The sequence below is a fragment of the Gymnodraco acuticeps genome, unplaced genomic scaffold (genome assembly GCF_902827175.1).
Source record: "Gymnodraco acuticeps unplaced genomic scaffold, fGymAcu1.1, whole genome shotgun sequence".
NCBI lineage: Eukaryota > Metazoa > Chordata > Actinopteri > Perciformes > Bathydraconidae > Gymnodraco > Gymnodraco acuticeps.
In genome coordinates this window covers 313494-336648 of record NW_022990205.1, presented here as the reverse complement: position 1 = coordinate 336648, position 23155 = coordinate 313494, and the positions used below count along the sequence as shown (strand labels likewise).

The 23155-nt window shown below is 42.9% G+C and overlaps 1 protein-coding gene across 2 annotated transcripts; it reads left to right on the top strand.

Annotated features, from left to right (window-relative positions):
* The first annotated feature begins 14646 nt into the window (after positions 1–14646).
* LOC117547480 lies at positions 14647–21284 on the top strand. Of its 2 annotated transcripts, XM_034218259.1 has the most exons (4): positions 14647–14753; positions 18340–18453; positions 19547–19754; positions 20752–21284. In XM_034218259.1, the coding sequence occupies exons 1-4, from the start codon at positions 14659–14661 to the stop codon at positions 21214–21216; spliced, it is 882 nt and encodes a 293-aa protein (XP_034074150.1). In that variant the 5' UTR covers positions 14647–14658; the 3' UTR covers positions 21217–21284. The 2 variants fall into 2 exon arrangements, with proteins under 2 accessions (XP_034074150.1, XP_034074152.1); XM_034218261.1 differs by lacking the exons at positions 14647–14753; positions 18340–18453 and adding an exon at positions 18565–18866.
* Positions 21285–23155: the final 1871 nt, after the last annotated feature.

Sequence of the window (23155 nt, the reverse complement as noted above, 5' to 3'; positions counted from 1 at the left end):
GTCTACTGTCGCCCATCAGCTGTAGAGAGTTAACTAATTAGAGGGGCGTGGCCCCACAGCTGTGAGAACTCAGCAATCAGGCGTCCATTTTAGGTAGCTCTTTCCTGGAGCGTCAGCTTAAGCGTCAGACAGCCGAAGACTGACAAAGACATTAGAGTCCTGCGGGAGTCAGACTGACAAAGACATTAGAGTCCTGCGGGAGTCACGAGGGAGGCAAAGAGGAGGCAAATCCTACTCTGATTGAGCTGGTGTCTTATTTCTCTTTTCTTTAGTTTTCTAGCCCCTCGTGCTATAATCATGTGTATTTTCTCCATTCCTGTTCATGTGTCTTCTCACAATTATCACTGGCCCCGTGTATCTCCTAATCGCTATAACCGGCCTGCTCTCATCTATCCCAAATGCTCCACTGAGATCCAACATCTAGTTTCAGGTGGCCTGTGGAATTGCCAGTCAGCTGTTCCTAAGGCTGACTTCATCTCTGGCTACGCCTCCCTGCAGTCTCTGGATTTCCTTGCTCTCACTGAGACGTGGATTACTCCATTCAACACTTCCACCCCAGCAGCTCTCTCCACAGCATATTCCTTCTCCCATACACCCAGACCAACTGGCAGAAGAGGTGGCACTGGTCTCCTGCTCTCTCCCAAATGGAGCTTTTCCCTCTTCAAGCTACCTAACTTCACTCCTTCCACCTTTGAATTCCATGCCGTCACAGTAACCCATCCTATACAATTGACCATTGTTGTTCTCTACCGTCCACCAGGCGCCTTGGGGGACTTCTTGGAGGATTTAGATAATCTCCTCTCACACATCCCTGAAACTGGCCCTCCCGCTGTACTTCTCGGAGACTTCAACCTCCAGACAGGGAAGATAGACGAACTAACATCTCTGTTAACCGCCTTTGCTTTCTCACTGTCTCCATCCCCACCGACTCATAAAGCTGGCAATGTCCTTGATCTCATATTCTCAAGGAACTGCGCTACTTCTAACCTCTCTGTAAACCCGCTCCACACATCCGATCACTTCTTCATTTCATTCTCTCTACCCCTTTCCAAACATAACAAACTAATCTCTTCTCACCTGTCCGCCGTAACCTTCGTTCCCTCTCCCCCACTACCTTTGTCTCATCGGTGCTCTCAGCCCTCCCTTCCTCGGACTCGTTCCAACTACTACCTCCAAACTCTGCTGCAGAAACTCTCCTCTCTACTCTCTCATCCACTCTGGACTCTCTCTGTCCTCTCACATCTCGGCAGGCTCGTCAGTCCCCTCCTGCTCCCTGGCTAAATAACGCACTGCGTGCTAATAGAACCGTCCTTAGGGCAGCAGAGCGGAAACGGTGGAAATCTAAACACTGTGACGACCTCCTAACCTATCAGGCTCTCCTCTCCTCTTTCTCGGCTTCGATCTCTCGGGCAAAAAGCACTTTCTTTCAAGATAAGATCCAATCTTCCTATTCCAATCCCCAAAAACTATTTTCCATCTTCTCCACCTTCTTGGACCCTCCAAAAGCCTCCTCACTTCTGTCAAGCGACTTTGTTACCCACTTTGAAAAAAAGGTTGATGATATTCGCTCTTCTTTTTCTGACTCACCTTTACTCACCGCTGGGTCACCAGACCCTCCTTCCACCCACACACTAACCTCCTTTTCCCCTCTCTCTCCAAGTGAGGTTCTTACCCTCATTACCTCTGCCCGCCCTACCACCTGTCCTCTGGACCCCATCCCTTCAAACCTCCTTCAGACTATCGCTCATGATATTCTACCGTTTCTCACCAATTTCATCAACACTTCTCTAACTTCTGGTCACTTTCCAAACAGTCTCAAGGAGGCAAGAGTAAACCCTCTCCTAAAGAAACCCACTCTCAACCCGTCAGATGTTATAAACTACAGGCCTGTCTCTCTACTCCCGTTCCTGTCTAAATCACTTGAACGCGCTGTCTTTAAACAACTCTCCTGTTATCTCCATCAGAACAACCTTCTGGATCCGCACCAGTCTGGTTTCAAGGCAGGTCACTCCACAGAAACTGCTCTCATTGCTGTCACTGAGGAACTGCACACTGCCAAAACTGCATCCCTCTCCTCTGTCATCATCCTGTTGGACCTGTCTGCTGCATTCGACACAGTGAATCATCAGATCCTCCTTCGCACGCTCCAAAAACTTGGAGTTTCAGGCTCTGCACTTTCCCTCCTCACCTCATACCTCAAAGACCGTACCTACAGGGTGACTTGGAGAGGGTCTGAGTCCGACCCTTGTCAATTAACTACAGGGGTCCCTCAGGGCTCTGTTCTTGGTCCCCTCCTCTTCTCCCTGTACACACACTCGCTCGGATCAGTCATTAGCCCGCATGGTTTTTCATACCACTGCTACGCTGACGACACCCAATTAATTCTGTCCTTTCCCCGCTCAGAGACCCAGGTCGTCGCACGCATCTCTGCTTGTCTAGCTGACATCTCTCAGTGGATGTCTGCTCATCACCTCAAGCTCAACCTTGACAAGACTGAGCTGCTCTTCCTTCCGGGAAAAGATTGTCCCACTCTTGACCTAACAATCAACATCGGCACCTCAGTTGTTTCCCCGACTCAGACTGCAAGGAATCTGGGAGTGACCCTAGATAACAACCTGTCCTTCACTGCAAACATCGCTGCTACAACCCGTTGCTGCAGATACACGCTTTACAACATCAGGAAGATACGTCCCCAGCTGACACAGAAAGCGACGCAGGTTCTGGTCCAGGCTCTCGTCATCTCACGCCTAGACTACTGCAACTCCCTCCTGGCTGGTCTACCTGCATGTGCCATCCGACCTCTGCAGCTCACCCAGAATGCAGCGGCTCGTCTGGTCTTCAACCTTCCTAAATTTTCCCACACCACTCCGCTCCTCCGCTCCCTTCACTGGCTTCCGGTAACTGCTAGAATCCACTTCAAGACACTGGTACTTGCTTACCATGCTGCGAATGGATCTGGCCCTTCGTACATCCAGGACATGGTTAAACCATACACCCCAGCGCGTGCACTAAGCTCTGCATCAGCCAAACGACTCGCTGCACCCTCGCTGCGAGGGGGACCCAAGTTCCCATCAGCAAAAACACGTGGGTTTTCTATCCTGGCTCCGAGATGGTGGAATGAGCTCCCCATTGACATCAGGAGAGCAGATAGCTTGCACATCTCTTTCGACTCCACTTCGAGCGATAGATTTATTAACAAAGCACTTATATACTAATAAAGGACTGGCTTATCTAAAGCCAGTTGAGTAGCACTTGAAATGTTTGGCTCTATGAAACCTGATGTACTTATATGATTCTGTTTTCTTCAAGGTTGTGTCTTCCTGGTCGAAGGTACTTATTGTAAGTCGCTTTGGATAAAAGCGTCAGCTAAATGCAATGTAATGTAATATAAGAAGTGAAGGGCGGGTCTGTGCTTAAGCGATCGGCCGGCAGATCAGCCATCTTCTGCTCCTGCTGCCTCCCACGTAACTTGCGGCAGGTTACACAGTTGTAGATAACGCTGCTGATGGATCGTTTTCCTCCAACGACCCAAAATTCGGCTTCCCTCACGGCTCCTTCCGTGAAGTGCCGACCTTGGTGATGAACTTGCTTGTGAAAGTGTCTAATTAATAGTGTGGCAACATGATGTCTACCAGGAACAAGTACTGGGTGAGATTCGTCAGAGGTTATTCTTGCCTTTTCCAGACGACCACCAATGCGTAGGAGACCATGTGAGTCCATAAAGGGGCAAAGTATGCTGAGTGAACTCTGTCTTGGAATAGACTTTCCATCCTTGATGCAACTGATATCCTCTTCATATACCTCGCTTTGAACAGCGAGGATGATCGTAGCTTTGGCTTGGTCAAGTTGCTCCTTAGTTAGAGGCCTTTTGCAAGTGTGCCATCCATGGCAAGTACTGTATTTGTAAACTTGAGTGAATCAGTGAGCAATGTGGGAAAGCAGAGAAATGGCTCTTGAGAGAGATCTCCAACTGGAGAACTGCTCAAAGCGTGCACCGCTGAGCTTGTTGTCTGAAAGACGAGTGGTGCAGACAGTGACTTCTGGTTGTATCTCAACATCTGTTCCAGCATTGATGAGGTCAAAGGCTTCTTTGTCTGGTTGATAAGGTTGTGGATTAGTCAGAAAGGTGGGTCCAAGCAGAGCAAGCTGACTAGCTGGGATACCTCTTCAAGCCTGATCAGCTGGGTTTAGCTCGGAAGGAACGTAGTTCCACTGGCTAGCTTGTGTAGACCGCCTGATGCGCTGTACTCGGTTGTGGACGTACACGTAGAATCGTCTTGATTCGTTTGAAATGTAGCCGAGCACCACCTTACTATCAGAGAAGAACTTGACGTCATCTAATTTAGTGTCCAACTCCTCAAGAATGACCTCTGCCACCTGAACCGCAAGTACAGCTGCACAAAGCTCAAGCCTAGGAATGTTAGATCAGGTTTGGGGGCAAGTTTCGCCTTTCCCAAGATGAACCCCACTTCACTCTGTCCTTCTGTATTTGTCACTTTGAGGTACGCAACGGCACCGATTGCCTTGGTGGAGACGTCACAGAAGACACACACTTCCTTCTTATGAGCTCCAGAGAATGAAAGCGATGTGTACATCCGAGGAATTTTCAAACCCTGAAGATCTTCCAAGGAGTTCTTCCATTTTAGCCATTCCTCCAGTTTCTCTTTAGGAAGAGGTGCGTCCCATTCACAGCCATCAGCTCCGTCAGGATAATACGGCCTTGAATGCTGACGGGTGATGCAAATCTCAGAGGGTCAAACAAGCTGTTAATGGTTGACAGTACACCACGACGTGTGAAGGGTTTATCACTGGCTGTTACGCGAAAGGCACACGTGTCTGTAGACAGGTCCCATCCAAGCCCAAGACTATGTTGCATAGGAGGCGAGTCTTGACCGATGTCGAGGTCTTGCAGACCTTTGGCAAGGTCTTCTCCTGGAAAAGCTCTCATGACTTCCGCGTTGTTGGAAGCGATCTTGTGCAGTCTGAGATTTGACTGGGTCAACATTTCTTGAGCCTTTTTCAGGACATCAACGGCCTCCGTAACATTGGAGAATGATTCCAACCCGTCGTCCACGTAGAAGTGCCGTACCACGAACTGTCTTGCTGCAGTGTCAAACTCCTTTTCACCCTCCATGGCCGTCCTCTTCAGTCCGTAGATAGCCACAGCTGGTGAGGGACAATTGCCGAACACATGGACTTTCATTCGGAACTCCATAACCTCGTTGTCCAGCTGTTGGTCACGAAACCACAGGAACCGAAGGTAGTCACGATGATCTTCTCTGACTAAGAAGCTGTGGAACATTTGCTGGATGTCTGACATGACTGCAACTGGCTCAGTCCTGAAGCGGATGAGGACCCCAAGTAGATTGTTGTTGAGGTCTGGTCCCCGAAGAAGCACATTGTTAAGAGAAACGTTCTGGTAACACTTTACAATAAGGTACACACAATGTGCTTAGCTACTGTTTAGTTACTGAGGAACTACTAGATAGTTAATGGTTAGTTAATGAGTAGTTCCTCAGTGACTGCGATTGAGGAACTGATGGTTAGTTACTGGTAAACAGACTGGGGGTACTGTATTAACGAATCATTCGTTAATGGTTAGTTAATGAGTATTCCTCAGTGAACTTATGGTTAGTTACTGGTAAACAGACTGGGGTACTGTATTAATGAATCATTCGTTAATGGTTACTTAATGAGGAGTTCTTGAGTGAACTAATGCTTAGTTACTGGTAAACAGACTGGGGTACTGTATTAATGAATCATTCGTTAATGGTTACTTAATGAGGAGTTCCTGAGTGAACTAATGCTTAGTTACTGGTAAACAGACTGGGGTACTGTATTAATGAATCATTCGTTAATGGTTACTTTATGAGGAGTTCCTGGGAGACTTTGATTGAAGCAATGGTCCGCTGCAGCAGGGCACATTTAAACCTGCCATCTTCGGCTGGCTTGGGTCCCACCCTGGATCAACTGGTGGAGGTGGATCCGATTTACCTTACCATTACTTAGGCCGTTTGGGTATGGTAAACTCAAGGAACGCAAACAAAAACAGTAGTTACCCATTACCTAATGATTACCTTACCGTTACTAAAACAGTAGTTACCCATTAAGTAATGCTTACCTTACCATTCGTTAAGCAGTGTGTGTCCCCTCAAGTAAAGTAATGCATCAAAAACAGTAGTTACCCATTACCTAATGCCTACTTAACCATTCGTTAAGCATTGTGTGTCCCCTCAAGTAAAGTAATGCATCAAAAACAGTAGTTACCCATTACCTAATGCCTACTTAACCATTCGTTAAGCATTGTGTGTCCCCTCAAGTAAAGTAATGCATCAAAAACAGTAGTTACCCATTACCTAATGCCTACTTAACCATTCGTTAAGCATTGTGTGTCCCCTCAAGTAAAGTAATGCATCAAAAACAGTAGTTACCCATTACCTAATGCATACTTAACCATTCGTTAAGCATTGTGTGTCCCCTCAAGTAAAGTAATGCATCAAAAACAGTAGTTACCCATTACCTAATGCCTACTTAACCATTCGTTAAGCATTGTGTGTCCCCTCAAGTAAAGTAATGCAACAAAAACAGTAGTTACCCATTACCTAATGATTACCTCACCATTAGTTAAGCAGTTTAACAAACAAACAAACACTGTTGATGACAATGACGGATCTACAGCCACTGAAGTTTTACATTTGTATTCAAACAACGATGAACATAACAACAACAACAAAAAATGGAAATAAAAAATACTTTTTATAAAAGAAAACTAAAAACAATTGCAAACCAAAAAAACATCCATTCCTTCCTCACTTCCCCTTTGGATTAATGGATAATAGTCCTCCATTGGTCTTCAAGTCCTGGACCTTCCCCTCTAAATGTTGGTCCTTTATGGCAGCTTTACACATCTCAGTGAAACGGAGAAGGGTTTCCCCCTTCTTCAGTGTTCCCCGGATATCTTGGTAGATTCCCGGGTTCACGGCATGCAGTTCTGCAATTCCTGCAGTGTCGGCAATGGTTTTGCGGTCCACTCCTACCGCTCTGTAAGCCGCCGTTTTATTATTCCCCTTGTTTACCGCCTCAAGAACACGCTTGTAGCGGCTTATGGCGTCTTCTGGGGTCAGGACTGAAACAGAAAAAAAGACAAATATGTAACTATTTAACAACAGTACTTTGTTGTTGCCTATCCTAATGATGTCTGTAGTGCAGAAATCAGTTTGGATTTGGGTTTATTTATTGATAATATTGTTGTACTAGTGTTATATAGTGGTAGTGTAATCCTTACATACAAAATTGTGTAATGAATTGGTGTAGTGTAAAGGTATTACTAGTCGTGTAGCTTTTGCTCAAAGTAATGTATGTATGTTAGTACATGTTAGTTATTGTGTTTGGGGTGTGTACCTTTATATACAGAAGTTAGGTTTGGGCAATCAGCTCTACTTTTATCCAATCATGTTTAATAATGATAACTGATAAGACGATCCACAATGTGGATTTAACGCTCTATCGACATTGCCCCGTTTCTAATTTATAACGCATCAATATGGCCAAGTTTTAGCCTGGCATCCTCATGTCTCAGCAGCCTTTAAATGGAACAGTTTGGAGAATCTGCTCTCCCTGTTCTTTTATTAAAATCTGACACTGCAGGTTAATGTAAGCGTGCAGAGACCAGTTGTTTGGAAACACTGGTGTCGCTCTGAACAGAGCGACATCACAGCATGTTCTGTTCAACATTATAGGCCTACTTATATTCAGGGATGCAAACACCCGTATGGTGAAATAAGAGAGAACTATTAGAAACAGAAAAAACAGCGTAATATACCATCTGACAAAGGCCTGCGCTATAATGCGTCAATTAACTAACTGGCTATTCTTTATAATATACGGATAAGAGACAGAGATGTTAAGTTACAAATAAAGGGTTTTTATTACTATTTAGATCAGGGGTTGGGAACTTTTTTCTCTCAAGGGCCATTTCAATTTTTACAATTTTCTCCAAGGGCCGTACAAATGATTGAACTCAATTTCTGCTTAAAAATACTAAAATCACAGCCCATTCATTTCACCTTTCTTTCATGCTGTGCAAAGAAAAAGCAACCTCTTAATCCAGATATTTTACCATGACTCATGCATGCATGCATACACGGTTGTGGCATGACCACCAAAACAGAAAGATATGGACACAAGATGTGTACAAATTTGTTTTTAAATATTGAAGTTGAAAGCATCAATCTGGTGCACTTTGAGAGCAAAATGAAGAGATTTATGGATACATCTCTCTCAACACCCATATGAAACAGAACTGTAAACAGATTACTCTTTTTCTTTATGGATATTTTACAAATCCCTCTCCTTTTAAACTGTATTCTTGTTATTTTAAAAAACGTTTTTGTTACTGTCAAAGTATTTTATACCTGTATACCAAAACTACAACTCTTCGCTTCTCCACGAATTACACAAGTCACCCAAATCAGCGTCAAGGTTAGCCTGTTTTTAACGCAAAAAACAATGCTGTGTTTTGAATATCGGGGCCTTAACACCAGGTACCTCCTACTCAAAATTCCCAGCATCCGTTGAGCAAAAATGGCTGCAGAACCCAGGGTGAGGATGCTCAGAGTACATAGCCCGAATGACACCTCTTTTCCCATGTCCTACATATCCTGCACAACACAAAAGTGACAAATCTGATCTACAGAAGGCTGTAAATGTAATAATACATTTGATTTCGATCATTTGTATGTATAATGTTATGAATGATCTGCTATCTTCAATACTATGGTTAAGTGATATTTAAATTAAACTTTAAAAAATCTATATACAGGCTGTCACCATATTTTGGAATTGTGAAAAGACTGGCAAGCCACTTCCCTTATCAGCTTTACAGTTACCTGGATTGTATTCCACCAGCCCTGCAGATATTACACGAGCCTACAAACCTCAATAGGCATGACTCCTAAAATCCCTAAATCTGTTGATTTTTTTTTCACACATCTTAGTCCTTCTTCTTAAAGTCCTTAAAGTTTTAGTTTAAAATAGAGATACTTTTTAAATATTGTTCGATAATGATTAAATGTCAGTGAATAACAAAATGTTTAATTATATAACTTTTACATCTCATTTAAAAATGGTGGTTGCTAACTTGATCAGTGGCATACTGTGACAATAACTGGGACTTCAGCTCAGCCACACTTAGCAGACAGACCAAAAAAGTGTCAACACGGCAAAATATTTAGCTATGGATAAACGGCATACTGTGACAACAGCAGCTGGCTATGGAGTGCAACTGTTGCATGAAATGACGGCAACCACCACACAATGACATTACATTTATAAATATATTAATTTAGAGTTTGTCTTTAACTGTGTGAGACTACTACTGATACTCTCATGGAGCACTAGATAATTGTCTGTTTGGAAGCTGCTTTAATATATTAATGTGAGTCAAAAGTACATTTTACACATATATTCCTGCTTACATGATGTAGTGGGACATCCTGATATTTTTAAGTTGAAAGTGCAATATCCAAATTGCAAGAAGCTGCAATTATTATTTTTCAGCTAAATTTGAGAATACAAAATTATTTCCTTTTTCTTCAGTAAAATCTGGACTTTCACTCACTCTAGATCTAATCAATTACAGGTGGCAGCCATCTGTAATTTAGGTTACTTTGAAAAAAACAAATGGTGACAGCACTTAATTGTCTAAAGCTAACTGTGAGTGACGTGCACTGATACATTTTTGAGGAAATATAATCTATCTAACAATCTATGTAAGCACTGAAAGCACCTGAAGCAGAAATACAGAACTTATTTATCTGTCATTGTATGCCAACCTGAACAATCTTTGAATTGCATTCTGCAAAACTGACAAGACGAAATGCAAAACATGGTGGACATTTCCTCGCGATAGGACTCGGAATGGAAACCAATTTGTGTCCACACCTGTAATAAGAAAGTATAAAACAATAAGCCTAAGGTTTAATTTAGCAAGCTTATTGAAATTGAATTTGTAAAATACAATATTTCTTACTCAATATCCACAAAAAGTGTGCCTTTTTCCGGAAAGCGTCCTGGCTGACGGTATTTCTTACTTTCCAACAAACCAGAGAAAGCGTCAAATATGCCATGTCTCCAGCGTCAAGAACTACCTCCAAAAGAATGCTCTGCAGCAATTCTTGCGGTAGCTATGGACATATTTTTTCAAGAACCAGGTTAACAACAGAACTGAATTTCAAAACAAATATTTGTGTATATTGATATGCTCCTTCTTCATAACCAACCAAGAGAAGTGGTTACCTTAAGAATCCAGCAACATGTCTTTCTTGTGTCCACCATATTTTTTGGGCGCTCAGCTCTTTTATTGAATCCAACCACTTAAAAACACAAAAACAACCAGAAGATGATGCAGGGCTGGCTAAACTTTACTCTAGTTATGGTTGGGCTGATGGACAATGACATCGTGCATCAGCCATGTATGACAGCCATCGCCGTTGGATACCTGACCATCATCACATCATGAGTTAATAAGGCGCCCTCCCCTCCCTGCCCCACAAGAACGGGTAGAGTTTCCGTTTCGGAACAGTTAACTGCGGTACTCACATTACTTTAAACAGCCATAAAGTGGGAGGATAAGCTCAGGTTGATGTATAATAGTTAAACAGCTGACTCCATTATTGTAACACGTATTACAGCAGAAATAAACAAAAAAGCATTGGTAAATGAAGCGCAGAGTTTAGTTTGAGCCGTGGTCCCGGAGCTGATCAAGCACCGCCGCAGAGGACATCGTCTATGTCCAGTTGGGTACACATCGCCCAATTGTAACTTGAACATTTGTTGAAATTAAAGACTTAATGCATACTAAAAGTATTTATTGAGCTGTAAAATACATTGTACGACTGTACTTCAACACCAGACTGCATTCGTTCCCTTAATGATCCCCTTGATGATAACACGCTAAGGCAAGTAGCGACACTCCCTCACTAATTAAGTTTAATGTACTTTAAGTGCATGAGCAAATCCGTTTGAGTTTAGTGTTTTCAGTATGAACACAAACAGTCTGACAGCACCTGCTAATGCAGGTTAGCCCTGTTCACTAGCTGTTCCTTCTACACTGAGCAATGGTCAGTCTGTCACATAATTCACTGTAGTCCTACCTCCTTACTTCCCAAGTCAGTCAGTAGGTGGCCAACGTACCTCTCTTTGCAGTCTTTCCTTTTGTCTTCTTCGCTTTTTTTCCTCTTTTTTTCTTGCCGTATTTGTTTTTCTTGTTCTTCTTCTTCTTACTCTTCCTCTTCTTCCCTCTGTCTGACGAAGAGGAGGAGGAGGAGGAGGAGGAGGAGGAGGAGGAGGAGGAGGAGGAGGAGGAGGAGGAGGAGGAGGAGGAGGAGGAGGAACTGGAGGAATTGGAGGAGGTGGAGGATGAAGAGGAGTTGCCTGCCCCTATTTGGTCACCTTCAGAAGTAACTGCTGATGCAACTAGTCATCTGCAAGCATGTATGGCCTCATGGACTGTGATGAGAAATGTTGTAGGGCTTGGTGTATGTGCCTGTTTTTTTTGTTTTTTTTCTCAAAAGCTATCAGATGCCAATAAGTAATTATTTAATCATTATTGATTTGCTTACCCTCAGCCAGCTGTATCCTCAGATAGTCCCTTTCGCTTTCAACAGTTAATAATTTGTCCTTTGAAGCATCTAGCCTTATTTTCAAGGCATTATTATCTCTGTTTCTGCGCTTCAGAGCTGCTATGGCTGTGGGAGCTGCAGAAACATCTGTAATGACAAAAACGGCAAAAAAAAACAACATTATCTTTTCTGTAGTTATTACACAAATAGTATGTATAGGCAGATTGTGGTTCCATGCCTTTTTTTAGCGTTTTCAAAAAATGTACAATAAAATGTCAAAATGATAGATCTAGGACCGCCTGTATTGTCGTGAAGTTGCAGACATGTCATTGATCACATTTAATAGAGACTGTTGAATTCTATATTGGGACTTGCAACTGCATTTAAACACTGCAAAACCTATGATAATACATTACAAAACATTACTATATTCACTTCAAGGCAACTGTAAGATCATTGATTCTGACAGGGGCTTCACAAGTAATTGCAAAAAATAACTTCAACTTTTAATATGCACTCAACCACACAGAAGTAAAATGGGCTCTAGTACATTTGCACAAGCGTTTACATTTTCGTTATGTAATATTTTCTTGTTCTAGTGTATTGTGCGATATTATATATATATATATAAAGATAACACAATCAAAAAACAGTAACCGTAGATAAAATGTAAATGTAATGCAATGTCACAACACAACCTAACCTTTAGTTGATGCTTTAATAGTAGACTGCTGTCCTGTGAATGCATCCGAGTCAGACCCATCACTGCAGTGCACTACAGCTTTAAGAGGGGAGACAGAAAGTTCATAAATTAGAAATAGTGTTGACAAAATGGTACATATAGCGATAGGGAATATTTGAAATTGTGTAAAGGTCCAAAATGCCAAATTAGACCAAAAAAACATGGATGTCGTCCAAACCACTATCTGCCCACCCTGACCTCTACCACCAACAAAGGTATGGCAAAGCACAGTGGAAGAATCTCCTCAACACAGGAGATAACAAGGGGCTTCACTTTGTGCATGTGACATCTTTAATCCACTATACGTTTACATATTGTTTTTTTTACTGCTATCTGCTAAGCAACTACTTATTAGTACACCATCTGAGACTGAGTGGATCCTTAAAGTATGCTTAACATTTGAAAGCAAACACTTACCCATTTCCTTTGCCACAGTGTGGGAGCTGCATGGCTCTTCCTCAGACTGACCAGCCAAATATGTATCCGCTGTAAGATTATGGAGCACAGAAAGAGTTGTTGATGTAGAGAGCATTACTATATGGAAGTATGTTTTGTTTTTTTTCAGCTATATTATAACTTAATTGGAACTATTTAAAAATTGGATATCTGAAAAGCCACTCTTGAATGAATGTATGAATGTACTGTTTTTAATTATATTTTCATTACATATCGCCCAATGCTGTGTTAAAATCAAAATACTCTCGTTTCTAGCGCCCTAATGTCATTTACTTATTTAAGAGTTAAGATAAAACGTTAAACCTTCGTAATTGAGATATTTCAGTTTATTTGACGATTTAACTAATTTAACCCATAACAACCCAGACCCATTTCTACTTTTGGGGAAATTAAGGGGAACATAATTTAGACTAAATAGACCACATTTCTGACAATGTGACATTGAACTTTAATGGTAAAGTAACTCTTATTTATAACTTAATTAATGAGGAGGATTTTTTGATTTAAATTTGTTTTAACATTCTTTGAATTGAAGAATAAAGAATATATTAACTAAATATAATTGGATCACCTAAATTAACTGAGCAGATCATACTCATATTTCTAATTGTGACATATGTGTTACTCCAGATTTACTGTGAAAGTTTAAGGTTAATGTCCCGATGTGACATCAGTGTCACAGCGATATTTATCTAATTTGTTTCATATCAATTTGATCAAGAAATGTTAACAGGTTCAATGTAACAAAGTACATGTTATGTAAGCATTTTAATTCTTAAATGGCTTGATTTGTACCTTTAGCAACCAAAACAAGCCTCTGAAATGTACCTAGTTCTGTCACATGTCTTAGCCCGACACATGACCCACCAGACTTTTCAGGGTGTGTCACTTAAGGACTTTATGAGATAAAAACAAGTCTAAAGCTGTATAAGGAACTTTACAAAACATTTAAATGTCATGTAAGCGCTTTGAGCTCCAGCAAGGGGCTTTATAAATGTAATGTATTATTATTATTATTATTATTATTATTATTATTATGTAACACGTGGGTTCTCGTGGTTTAGCTAGCAACCTCAAATCAGATAGCACAGAACAAAAAGTGTAATAACATGTGTCAATTGAGATGATTTTGCGATGCAGTGTTACTGATTTCTGAAATGACAAAAATAAATGTCAATTCATACTTACATTCTGACACTAAACGCTTAGGGGGCCCCATCCTCTTTCGCTTGCTTCTCCTCGAGTCCATTTTCAGTTCTAAGCGTGTAGACTAGAGCATAGACTGTAGTGTACATATAATATGGAGAGGTTGAGTTTTATCCATAGACTGTATATATAAAGGTTTTATCACGAGCCGAGATGCACGTGACAGGCTCATGGCCAATCGTAGCACTTGAATGCTATGAAGGGGCGTGTCTTGCATAGTGCTCCAGCCGGATCCCGATTTGCAGCGTATTAACACTTTATTACGGTTTTAATATTTTAATTGTATATCAGTGAATATAAAAAAGCTGTGCTTTGTCAATTGAACAAGGAAGATGAAATACCTGATTCAAAATATCAAAACTATTGGTTTGAATCGTGTGAACAAGAAATGAGGATCAGGGTGCTAGGGCGCTAGTGCGCTCAGCGGAGTTCCACTTCCGGTCTGGCCCAGCGGCAGCACATCTTGAACTACGCTGGGTGTTAGGTTTTGTGGACGGGCCGGGGCCGCAGTAACGCAGTAGTAACGCCGCAGTCAGGTTATAGGTTATCATGATGACACTGCACACCAAAGTACTCAGTCTTATTGACGGAAGACAGACGTTTAAAAAAAAGAAAAAATTAATTAAATGGCTAATGAAAAAGGAATTGCTTCAAGGAAAAATGAAATGCAAACTCTGCAAAAAGAGGATGAAACTGGAGAAACACTCAAACGTCGACGGACTGCAGTGGTAGGCTAAGTCGTACATTTTTAGCACGGGTTTTAACCAAGCGGCAAACTGTGGGGTAGAGCCGGGACGCCAATACGGAAGTGCCACACACTGCAGTTCATATATTGGCCGATAGGCGATGGCTGCAGAAAGGAGCAATTTCCATAGACCCCCATGTTAAAATGCCCGATTTTACAGCAGAAAAAAACATGTTTCTACCCCTGGCTCCATACATTTTATTATCGATATAGTTAGATTCCACCTTCATGATTATGGATCTGTGAGTGAATTGTTTTCTAACGCGACCCTTTATATTTATATTAGGTCTTAAAGTTTGTGCACACATTAGGGCGTGGTCACTTTGATTGACAGATACGTGCCTCACTGTCAGCTAACAGCAACTTGTCCAATCTGCTAGGCTACAACCATAGAGGCTACAACGTTAGTTAGTTGTAGTTACTGTACTTGATCCTTTAGCTGTGTTCGTGGTGATCGTGCCTGTTAGGGAATATTGTTACAAATACCAGATAATTAAAATGTCGTGCTGTACGCTTGAATGTACTAACAGATCTTCCAAGAAGTCTACTTTCAGCTTTTTTCGGTGAGTAAAATGATAATATTATACATGTTAACCCCGTTAGCAGGTGTTTGTGTGCTTGTTAGCTTAGCCTGTTATGTAGCTTATTAGCCAGCTAAGGACGTAACCCTTTATACATATATACAGTTTAGTTTATGATTCAGCCTTGGGTAAGACTTTTATACTATATGGCTATGACGCCCATAATGCTAAACGGGAGCAAATGTTAAAAGGGGTGGGCCGCCGGAGTCCACGCCGCCGAAGCTAACGGGGCTGCAGGGTGCTAGCTCGCAAGCGCGTCCCGGCGGCCGTAGCTAGCACCCTGGGGCTCCGTTAGCTTCGGCCAGCGGCGGAGTCCGGCGTTATAACTGGAGATCAAGGAATGCATCGTAACGCGGACTTGGTTCGCCTGCAGCCCGCTGTAGTATTAGCTAAATAAATGATGTTGAGCAAGGCTTATTAAGCTGAACACCGCCACAATTATTCTGCTATGTATCGGTACTTATTTTATTTTATTAACGTGTGAATGACAAGCATTAAGAATAATACCAAATAGCTAATTATCTTGCAGATTGTCTCGTTTGATTATGAATGTTGTAGTGCCGAGAGATAGGGAGTCGGAGGCGGTGCAATGGAGGTACAAAGCTTGCTTTAATGAGCAGCAGAAATGTAGATGTTGTTGGGTCGCAGCCCGGGACGACAAGAGAAAGAGCCAGGAGGGCACACAACATATATAGATAACAACACATATATGTCCGTGTGGAAACAATAGCCCCAACTGTAGTTCCATGTATGAATTATGTCCCAGTGTATTAATAGGTGGTCACCACACAAGCCCCCCCAGAATTCAAACATGGCAAAAAAATCCTCGAGTCCGTGGAGGAAGCACCACAGGGGCCGAGGAGGGTGGGGCCGCAGGTGAGGACCGGGCCATGGAACGGGCCACGAAAGGGGGCCGCAGGAGAGGGCAGGGGCCCTAACGAGGGCGAGGGCACCCACACCGGGGGCGGGCCGTCGTAAGGGGGCCGCAGTACGTGTCGCGGAGAACCCAGCAGGAAAGAGCGCAACCCGGCCGCAGGCAGACGCACAACGGCGGCGGGCACGAAGTCCTCGGCAGGCGTCGAGGTATCCCCGGAAGAGAGGAGCAGTCACCCCGGGAGGAAGGAGCGCAACCCGGCCGCAGGCAGACGTGCAACGGCGGCGGGCACGAAGTCCTCGGCAGGCGTCGAGGCATCCCCGGGAAGCAGGAGAGCAACCCGGCCGCAGGCAGACGTGCCGCGGCGGCGGGCATGAAGTCCTCAGCAGATGTCGAGGTATCCCCGGGAAGCAGGAGAGAAACCCGGCCGCAGGCAGACGTGCTGCGGTGGCGGGCATGAAGTCCTCAGCAGGCGCGGAGGCATCCCCGGGAAGCAGGAGAGGCCAGACAGGGTCCCGGAGCGCGCCACCCATGGGCCGATGGAGCATGGGCGACGTCCGGAACTGTCGAGGCGAGAGGGGGTCCAGGAGTGCGCCACCCAGGCGCCGATGAACGTGAGTGGCGTCTGGATATCCCCGGAAGACAGGAGAGGCCAGACAGGCTCCGGAGCGCGCCACCCACGGGCCGATGGCAGCATGGGCGACGTCCAAAACCTTCGAGGCGAGACGGGGTCCAGGAGTGCACCACCCAGGCGTCGATGGAAACGTGAGTGGCGTCTGGAACCGCCGTGGAGGTGGTGAAAAAGGTGAGAGTGTCCACATGAGGTCAACCGGCTGGTCGAACCTCCTCTCCGGCACCAGAAAGAAAACAAAAACTCAAAAGGGTATAGCCGTTAGCTGTTGCCGTTAGCTGGCAGCCATCGGTAGCTGCTAGCCGTAGTTAGCCAACGTGGTTAGCTGCTAGTTGTCGTTAGCTAGCGCAGCTGGGACGTGCAGCCGCACGCCCCGAAGAAACCCCACGAGGCAGCAATCGGGTTCATCCCTACCCAGCAGGTCGTGCATCGTCCCCTCTGTAGTCGGAAGGCAGATGCGGGAATGACGAGCAACATCCCCAGCCATTCGGCGAGGCGCGCACCGAGCCTCAGTCCGCGTGCCTGTAGCAGCCACGGTCGACTCCAAAAAATCCCCGGCATTTCGAGAAAGAAACCTGAGTTTCCTTTGCCGTGTTCGGGTCCGTCTCGGAAACTTCCCAAGACGCTGTCAGGGTCACCAGTGTAGTGCCGAGAGATAGGGAGTCGGAGGCGGTGCAATGGAGGTACAAAGCTTGCTTTAATGAGCAGCAGAAATGTAGATGTTGTTGGGTCGCAGCCCGGGACGACAAGAGAAAGAGCCAGGAGGGCACACAACATATATAGATAACAACACATATATGTCCGTGTGGAAACAATAGCCCCAACTGTAGTTCCATGTATGAATTATGTCCCAGTGTATTAATAGGTGGTCACCACAATGTAACTTTTATATAGTGGAACTACACTGTTTTATCAAAACCAAAGTGCCACGCAGTGACTTGGTATGCATGTATTTCAGCAGGAAATGTGCAACCTAGATGACATTTACCAACACAGACTATATAGAAATATTTGTAAAAGTTGTTCATGCGTTACTAAGTGAATATGGCATTAACCCTCCTGTTGTCTTCGGGTCAAATCTGACCGATTTACTACTTTCATCAATCATGTTTTACATTCGATTGATACTGAGAGCATGTTAGCTTAGCTTCTTAGCCTGAGCTAGGACTCGAACGTCACGCTCGTTGGCAGCAGGTCCCGCCCTGTCCCGCCTCAGCTCCGCCTCTTTGCCCTTATTTGGAGAAGGCGGAGGGGAGTTAGACTCTGACGACACCGTCGAGCCGTTAGTGGCCGACTCCGCCTACTAAGGGCTTCACGGCAACTCTGCAGAATCCTATGGGTGACGTCACGGACCCTACGTCCATTTATATATACAGTCTATGGTTTTAACGATGACTTCCTCTGTTTACTGATATGTAATGTTACAAAGACAAGTTCTTTATCAGGAAAAAAGGACTAGGAATTTACGATTTGTCTTTTGTAGGAAGTGCCGACGTAAAAAACACCGAGGGAAAACGACGAAGAAGTCAGTGAGGTCTTTGTCCCTGTTTCAGAGGAGCAAATTGTCCTTGTTCAGCTGGATGATATACATTTACAGGTAATATTAATTCATCAATAATATCAGTCATTTCCTCAAAGCACAGCAAATGAATGCCTGTAAGTATTACGTTTATTTGAAGCATGTTGACTGTTGTTTAACATTACCGATATCTAAATGCTAATTTCAGTTAGCGCGTCAATGACGTTATCCATTATATGTTAGCATTGAGCTAGCGGACCAAGCGCTAGTTATTTGGCAATTCACAACGCAGGCTGCTTGGAGGTGTGGCGGGGCACAATGGCGCCGCTTTCACACCAAGCCCCCAGGAAGTGCGCCGGACTCTGAGGAGAACATTCGAGAGTTATTTCCCTCGGCATTATGAACGCGCATCCAACCCACGGGACCGCGCCGCCCGGCACCTTCATGTTACGTGTTCTGTACTACATGCGTTTTACCCTTAACCATAGACTGTATGTATAAAGGTTTTACCTTTACCCATGGATGCACAATAAGAACGGACGGGTATCGCCTTGCCGTTCGGGTGTTCAGAGCAGAGCTCCCTGTTGGAGCGGCAGAGCGTGATGTGAACAGAAAAATGTTTCTGTCGCAATATTATTTAAAGAATCGTTGAGCTAGCTAACTAGCATACATTGTCACTATCTGCTAACATTAGCTTTAGCTTTCGTTTTCTAATAGTTTTTCTCATAGGCTATAAACAGAATAGATCTTGTACTTGAGTAAAAGTAGAAGTACTCAGATATTGTACTTGAGTAAAACAGAAGTACTCAGATATTGCACTTGACTATAAGTACTCAGATCTTGTATTAGAGTAAAAGTAGAAGTACCAGAGTGTACGAATACTCTGTTACAGTAAAATTCCTGCATTCAAAATGTTCCTCAACCAAAAAATGGGTTCAGAACGTTACAATGTGTGATTATTCTAATAGCTTAAAAATACATGTGTAGATGCTCTGATACAGGGAAACTTGATAGATACAATTAATTAGCAACATTAAAATATTCTGTTTCATCTTGAGTAATAACAAATGTCTAATGTGAATTATAATTATACATTAGCCACTGGTGCTGAATGCGTTCTTCTTCATATGCTTTTGTTCATATTTAGTAATTCTATATTGATCTTTAACAGATTTTCCCAGGGACTGCAGCTAAGGCAAATTGACTTGCTGCAGGATGGCGTGGCAGGAAGCAGTCGCACGCTGTCAACAATTAGCCTGAAGTTGAGGAAGGTCTGCAAGAGTGCAATCAAGAGGAGAGAAAGGAGGGGAAAGCAGAGACTTGGAGGACCAAACGAATTTGTCATGCTGGACGAAAGCAACTTCTACCACAAAAGGAAGGTGCGTATAAACTACAGAGCCTTAGCCTTTGGCCTCACTAAAACTAAAACCTTTGTTTTTCAAGGTGAAATAACAACATATATTTTAAGGTCAGAGATTAACAAATGAATGAGCAAAGTAATGTAATTTTATAATTGTGTCATTCACACCCTTGTGACTGGCGAGACAAAGTATACATTAAAGAGAGCCAGCTCCACAGTGTATACACAGTCAAATAACAGAAAAAAAGGATTTAGAAGCTAAGAATTATCTCATCCAATCAGATCATTAAAGATGGGGTAGGTAAGTTTCAGAAACCGGCTCGAGATACACTTTTTGTTATATTCCATGGAATGCTCTTAACATCCCGATAGCAATGAATATCTTAAGTGCTTTGACAATAAATTTAAAAAAAATGTCCTCTGTAGAAGCCGTAATACTGTAAAAAGTACAACAGTACAAAAAGTAAGACAGGCAGGTAGGCCATCCAATCCGTTTAGCCGGGCTAAACGGATTGGATGTCAGCCTTCCATCGGGGCACAAACTTATCTCGTGCCCTCATTGGTCATGTGCGCGTTCGTGTGTGTTGGAGGAGGGGCTCTGTAAGGAAGTGGCAGATTTTCTCCGGTTGTGTATTTTCTAATTCTAGCGATCTCGAGCCGGTTTCTCAAACTTACCTACCCCACCTTTAAGGAAATAAATCCTTATTCTTACTTTTTATTACTAACATTTTAAAAGTGCATAATCTTATTTATATATCATCTAATTACAATATCTATCTTACATTTTCATGTTTCTTGCAGCAAAATAAGCAAACTTTAACTTAATAAAATTAAACAGCCTTTTCTGTTTGTAGCACTACATTTACATTTTTTTCTCTTCTTTTTTGAGAAAGGAAGTGAATATTTTTAAATTATTAAATTAATTTGATAAACACATTTCACTTTGTTTATCAATTGAAATTCCTGATGTTTATTTTTATATAACTGTGTTGTCCTTTTTCACTGCTTTATTACAGTATGGTAGGGGAAGATTCGGTCCTACGTGGAGGAGGAGAAAATGGGTCTTTGGAATGCTGGGCATCAGAGGAAAAAGGAGAAGACCTATCCTGAGGCTGGTGAAACAAAGATCACGGCGCCACTTAATTCCTCTGGTCACAAAATACGTTCGCCAAGGGACCACGGTGATAACGGACATGTGGAGGGCATACACCACTGCAATCGCAGAAAGTGGCTTTGTCCATTTCTCTGTGAACCACAGCCGGTCATTTGTGAACCCAGACACAGGAGCCCACACCCAAAACATTGAGCGGGCTTGGTCAACGTACAAGTCACAGGTCTGGAGACTGCAAAGAAACCGCACAGTGAAGACTCTGAAGAGTCATCTTGCTTTCATCGAGTGGACACATTGGCTGGCAAATGAACACAAAGATGGTCCCTTAGGCAGATTGCTGCATGACATACGCCACTTTTGCAAGTTCTGATGCAACCTTGTTTTCATTATTAGTGTCCTTTGGATTGTTGTTTAAATAAAAATGTAAACTTGAGTGCACAGGGTTTGTTTATTTGTTTACTGCTTAACGAATGGTAAAGTAATCATTAGGTAATGGGTAACTACTGTTTTTGATGCATTACTTTACTTGAGGGGACACACACTGCTTAACGAATGGTTAAGTAGGCATTAGGTAATGGGTAACTACTGTTTTTGATGCATTACTTTACTTGAGGGGACACACACTGCTTAACGAATGGTTAAGTAGGCATTAGGTAATGGGTAACTACTGTTTTTGATGCATTACTTTACTTGAGGGGACACACAATGCTTAACGAATGGTTAAGTAGGCATTAGGTAATGGGTAACTACTGTTTTTGATGCATTACTTTACTTGAGGGGACACACAATGCTTAACGAATGGTTAAGTAGGCATTAGGTAATGGGTAACTACTGTTTTTGATGCATTACTTTACTTGAGGGGACACACACTGCTTAACGAATGGTAAGGTAAGCATTACTTAATGGGTAACTACTGTTTTAGTAACGGTAAGGTAATCATTAGGTAATGGGTAACTACTGTTTTTGATGCATTACTTTACTTGAGGGGACACACACTGCTTAACGAATGGTTAAGTAGGCATTAGGTAATGGGTAACTACTGTTTTTGATGCATTACTTTACTTGAGGGGACACACAATGCTTAACGAATGGTTAAGTAGGCATTAGGTAATGGGTAACTACTGTTTTTGATGCATTACTTTACTTGAGGGGACACACAATGCTTAACGAATGGTTAAGTAGGCATTAGGTAATGGGTAACTACTGTTTTTGATGCATTACTTTACTTGAGGGGACACACACTGCTTAACGAATGGTAAGGTAAGCATTACTTAATGGGTAACTACTGTTTTAGTAACGATAAGGTAATCGTTAGGTAATGGGTAACTACTGTTTTTGTTTGCGTTCCTTGAGTTTACCATACCCAAACGGCCTAAGTAATGGTAAGGTACATCGGATCCACCTCCACCAGTTGATCCAGGGTGGGACCCAAGCCAGCCGAAGATGGCAGGTTTAAATGTGCCCTGCTGCAGCGGACCATTGCTTCAATCAAAGTCTCCCAGGAACTCCTCATAAAGTAACCATTAACGAATGATTCATTAATACAGTACCCCAGTCTGTTTACCAGTAACTAAGCATTAGTTCACTCAGGAACTCCTCATTAAGTAACCATTAACGAATGATTCATTAATACAGTACCCCCCAGTCTGTTTACCAGTAACTAAGCATTAGTTCACTCAGGAACTCCTCATTAAGTAACCATTAACGAATGATTCATTAATACAGTACCCCAGTCTGTTTACCAGTAACTAAGCATTAGTTCACTCAGGAACTCCTCATTAAGTAACCATTAACGAATGATTCATTAATACAGTACCCCAGTCTGTTTACCAGTAACTAAGCATTAGTTCACTCAGGAACTCCTCATTAAGTAACCATTAACGAATGATTCATTAATACAGTACCCCAGTCTGTTTACCAGTAACTAACTAACCATCCATCGCAGTCACTGAGGAACTACTCATTAAGTAACCATTAACGAATGATTCGTTAATACAGTACCCCCCAGTCTGTTTACCAGTAACTAACCATAAGTTCACTGAGGAACTACTCATTAACTAACCATTAACGAATGATTCGTTAATACAGTACCCCCAGTCTGTTTACCAGTAACTAACCATCAGTTCCTCAATCGCAGTCACTGAGGAACTACTCATTAACTAACCATTAACTATCTAGTAGTTCCTCAGTAACTAAGCACATTTTGTGTACCTTATTGTAAAGTGTTACCAACGTTCTTGTACTGTGCACTTGAATAAAAAACAACTCTGATTTGTCCTGGTTTCTGGGGATGGTAGACACCAAAACTT

Coding starts and splice junctions, on each gene's coding strand:
- LOC117547480 (XM_034218259.1), top strand. CDS start 14,659: ATGAAAAAGGAATTGCTTCAAGGAAAAATGAAATGCAAACTCTGCAAA. Junction 14,754..18,339: donor AACGTCGACGGACTGCAGTG/GTAGGCTAAGTC, acceptor TGTCTTTTGTAG/GAAGTGCCGACGTAAAAAAC. Junction 18,454..19,546: donor TGGATGATATACATTTACAG/GTAATATTAATT, acceptor GATCTTTAACAG/ATTTTCCCAGGGACTGCAGC.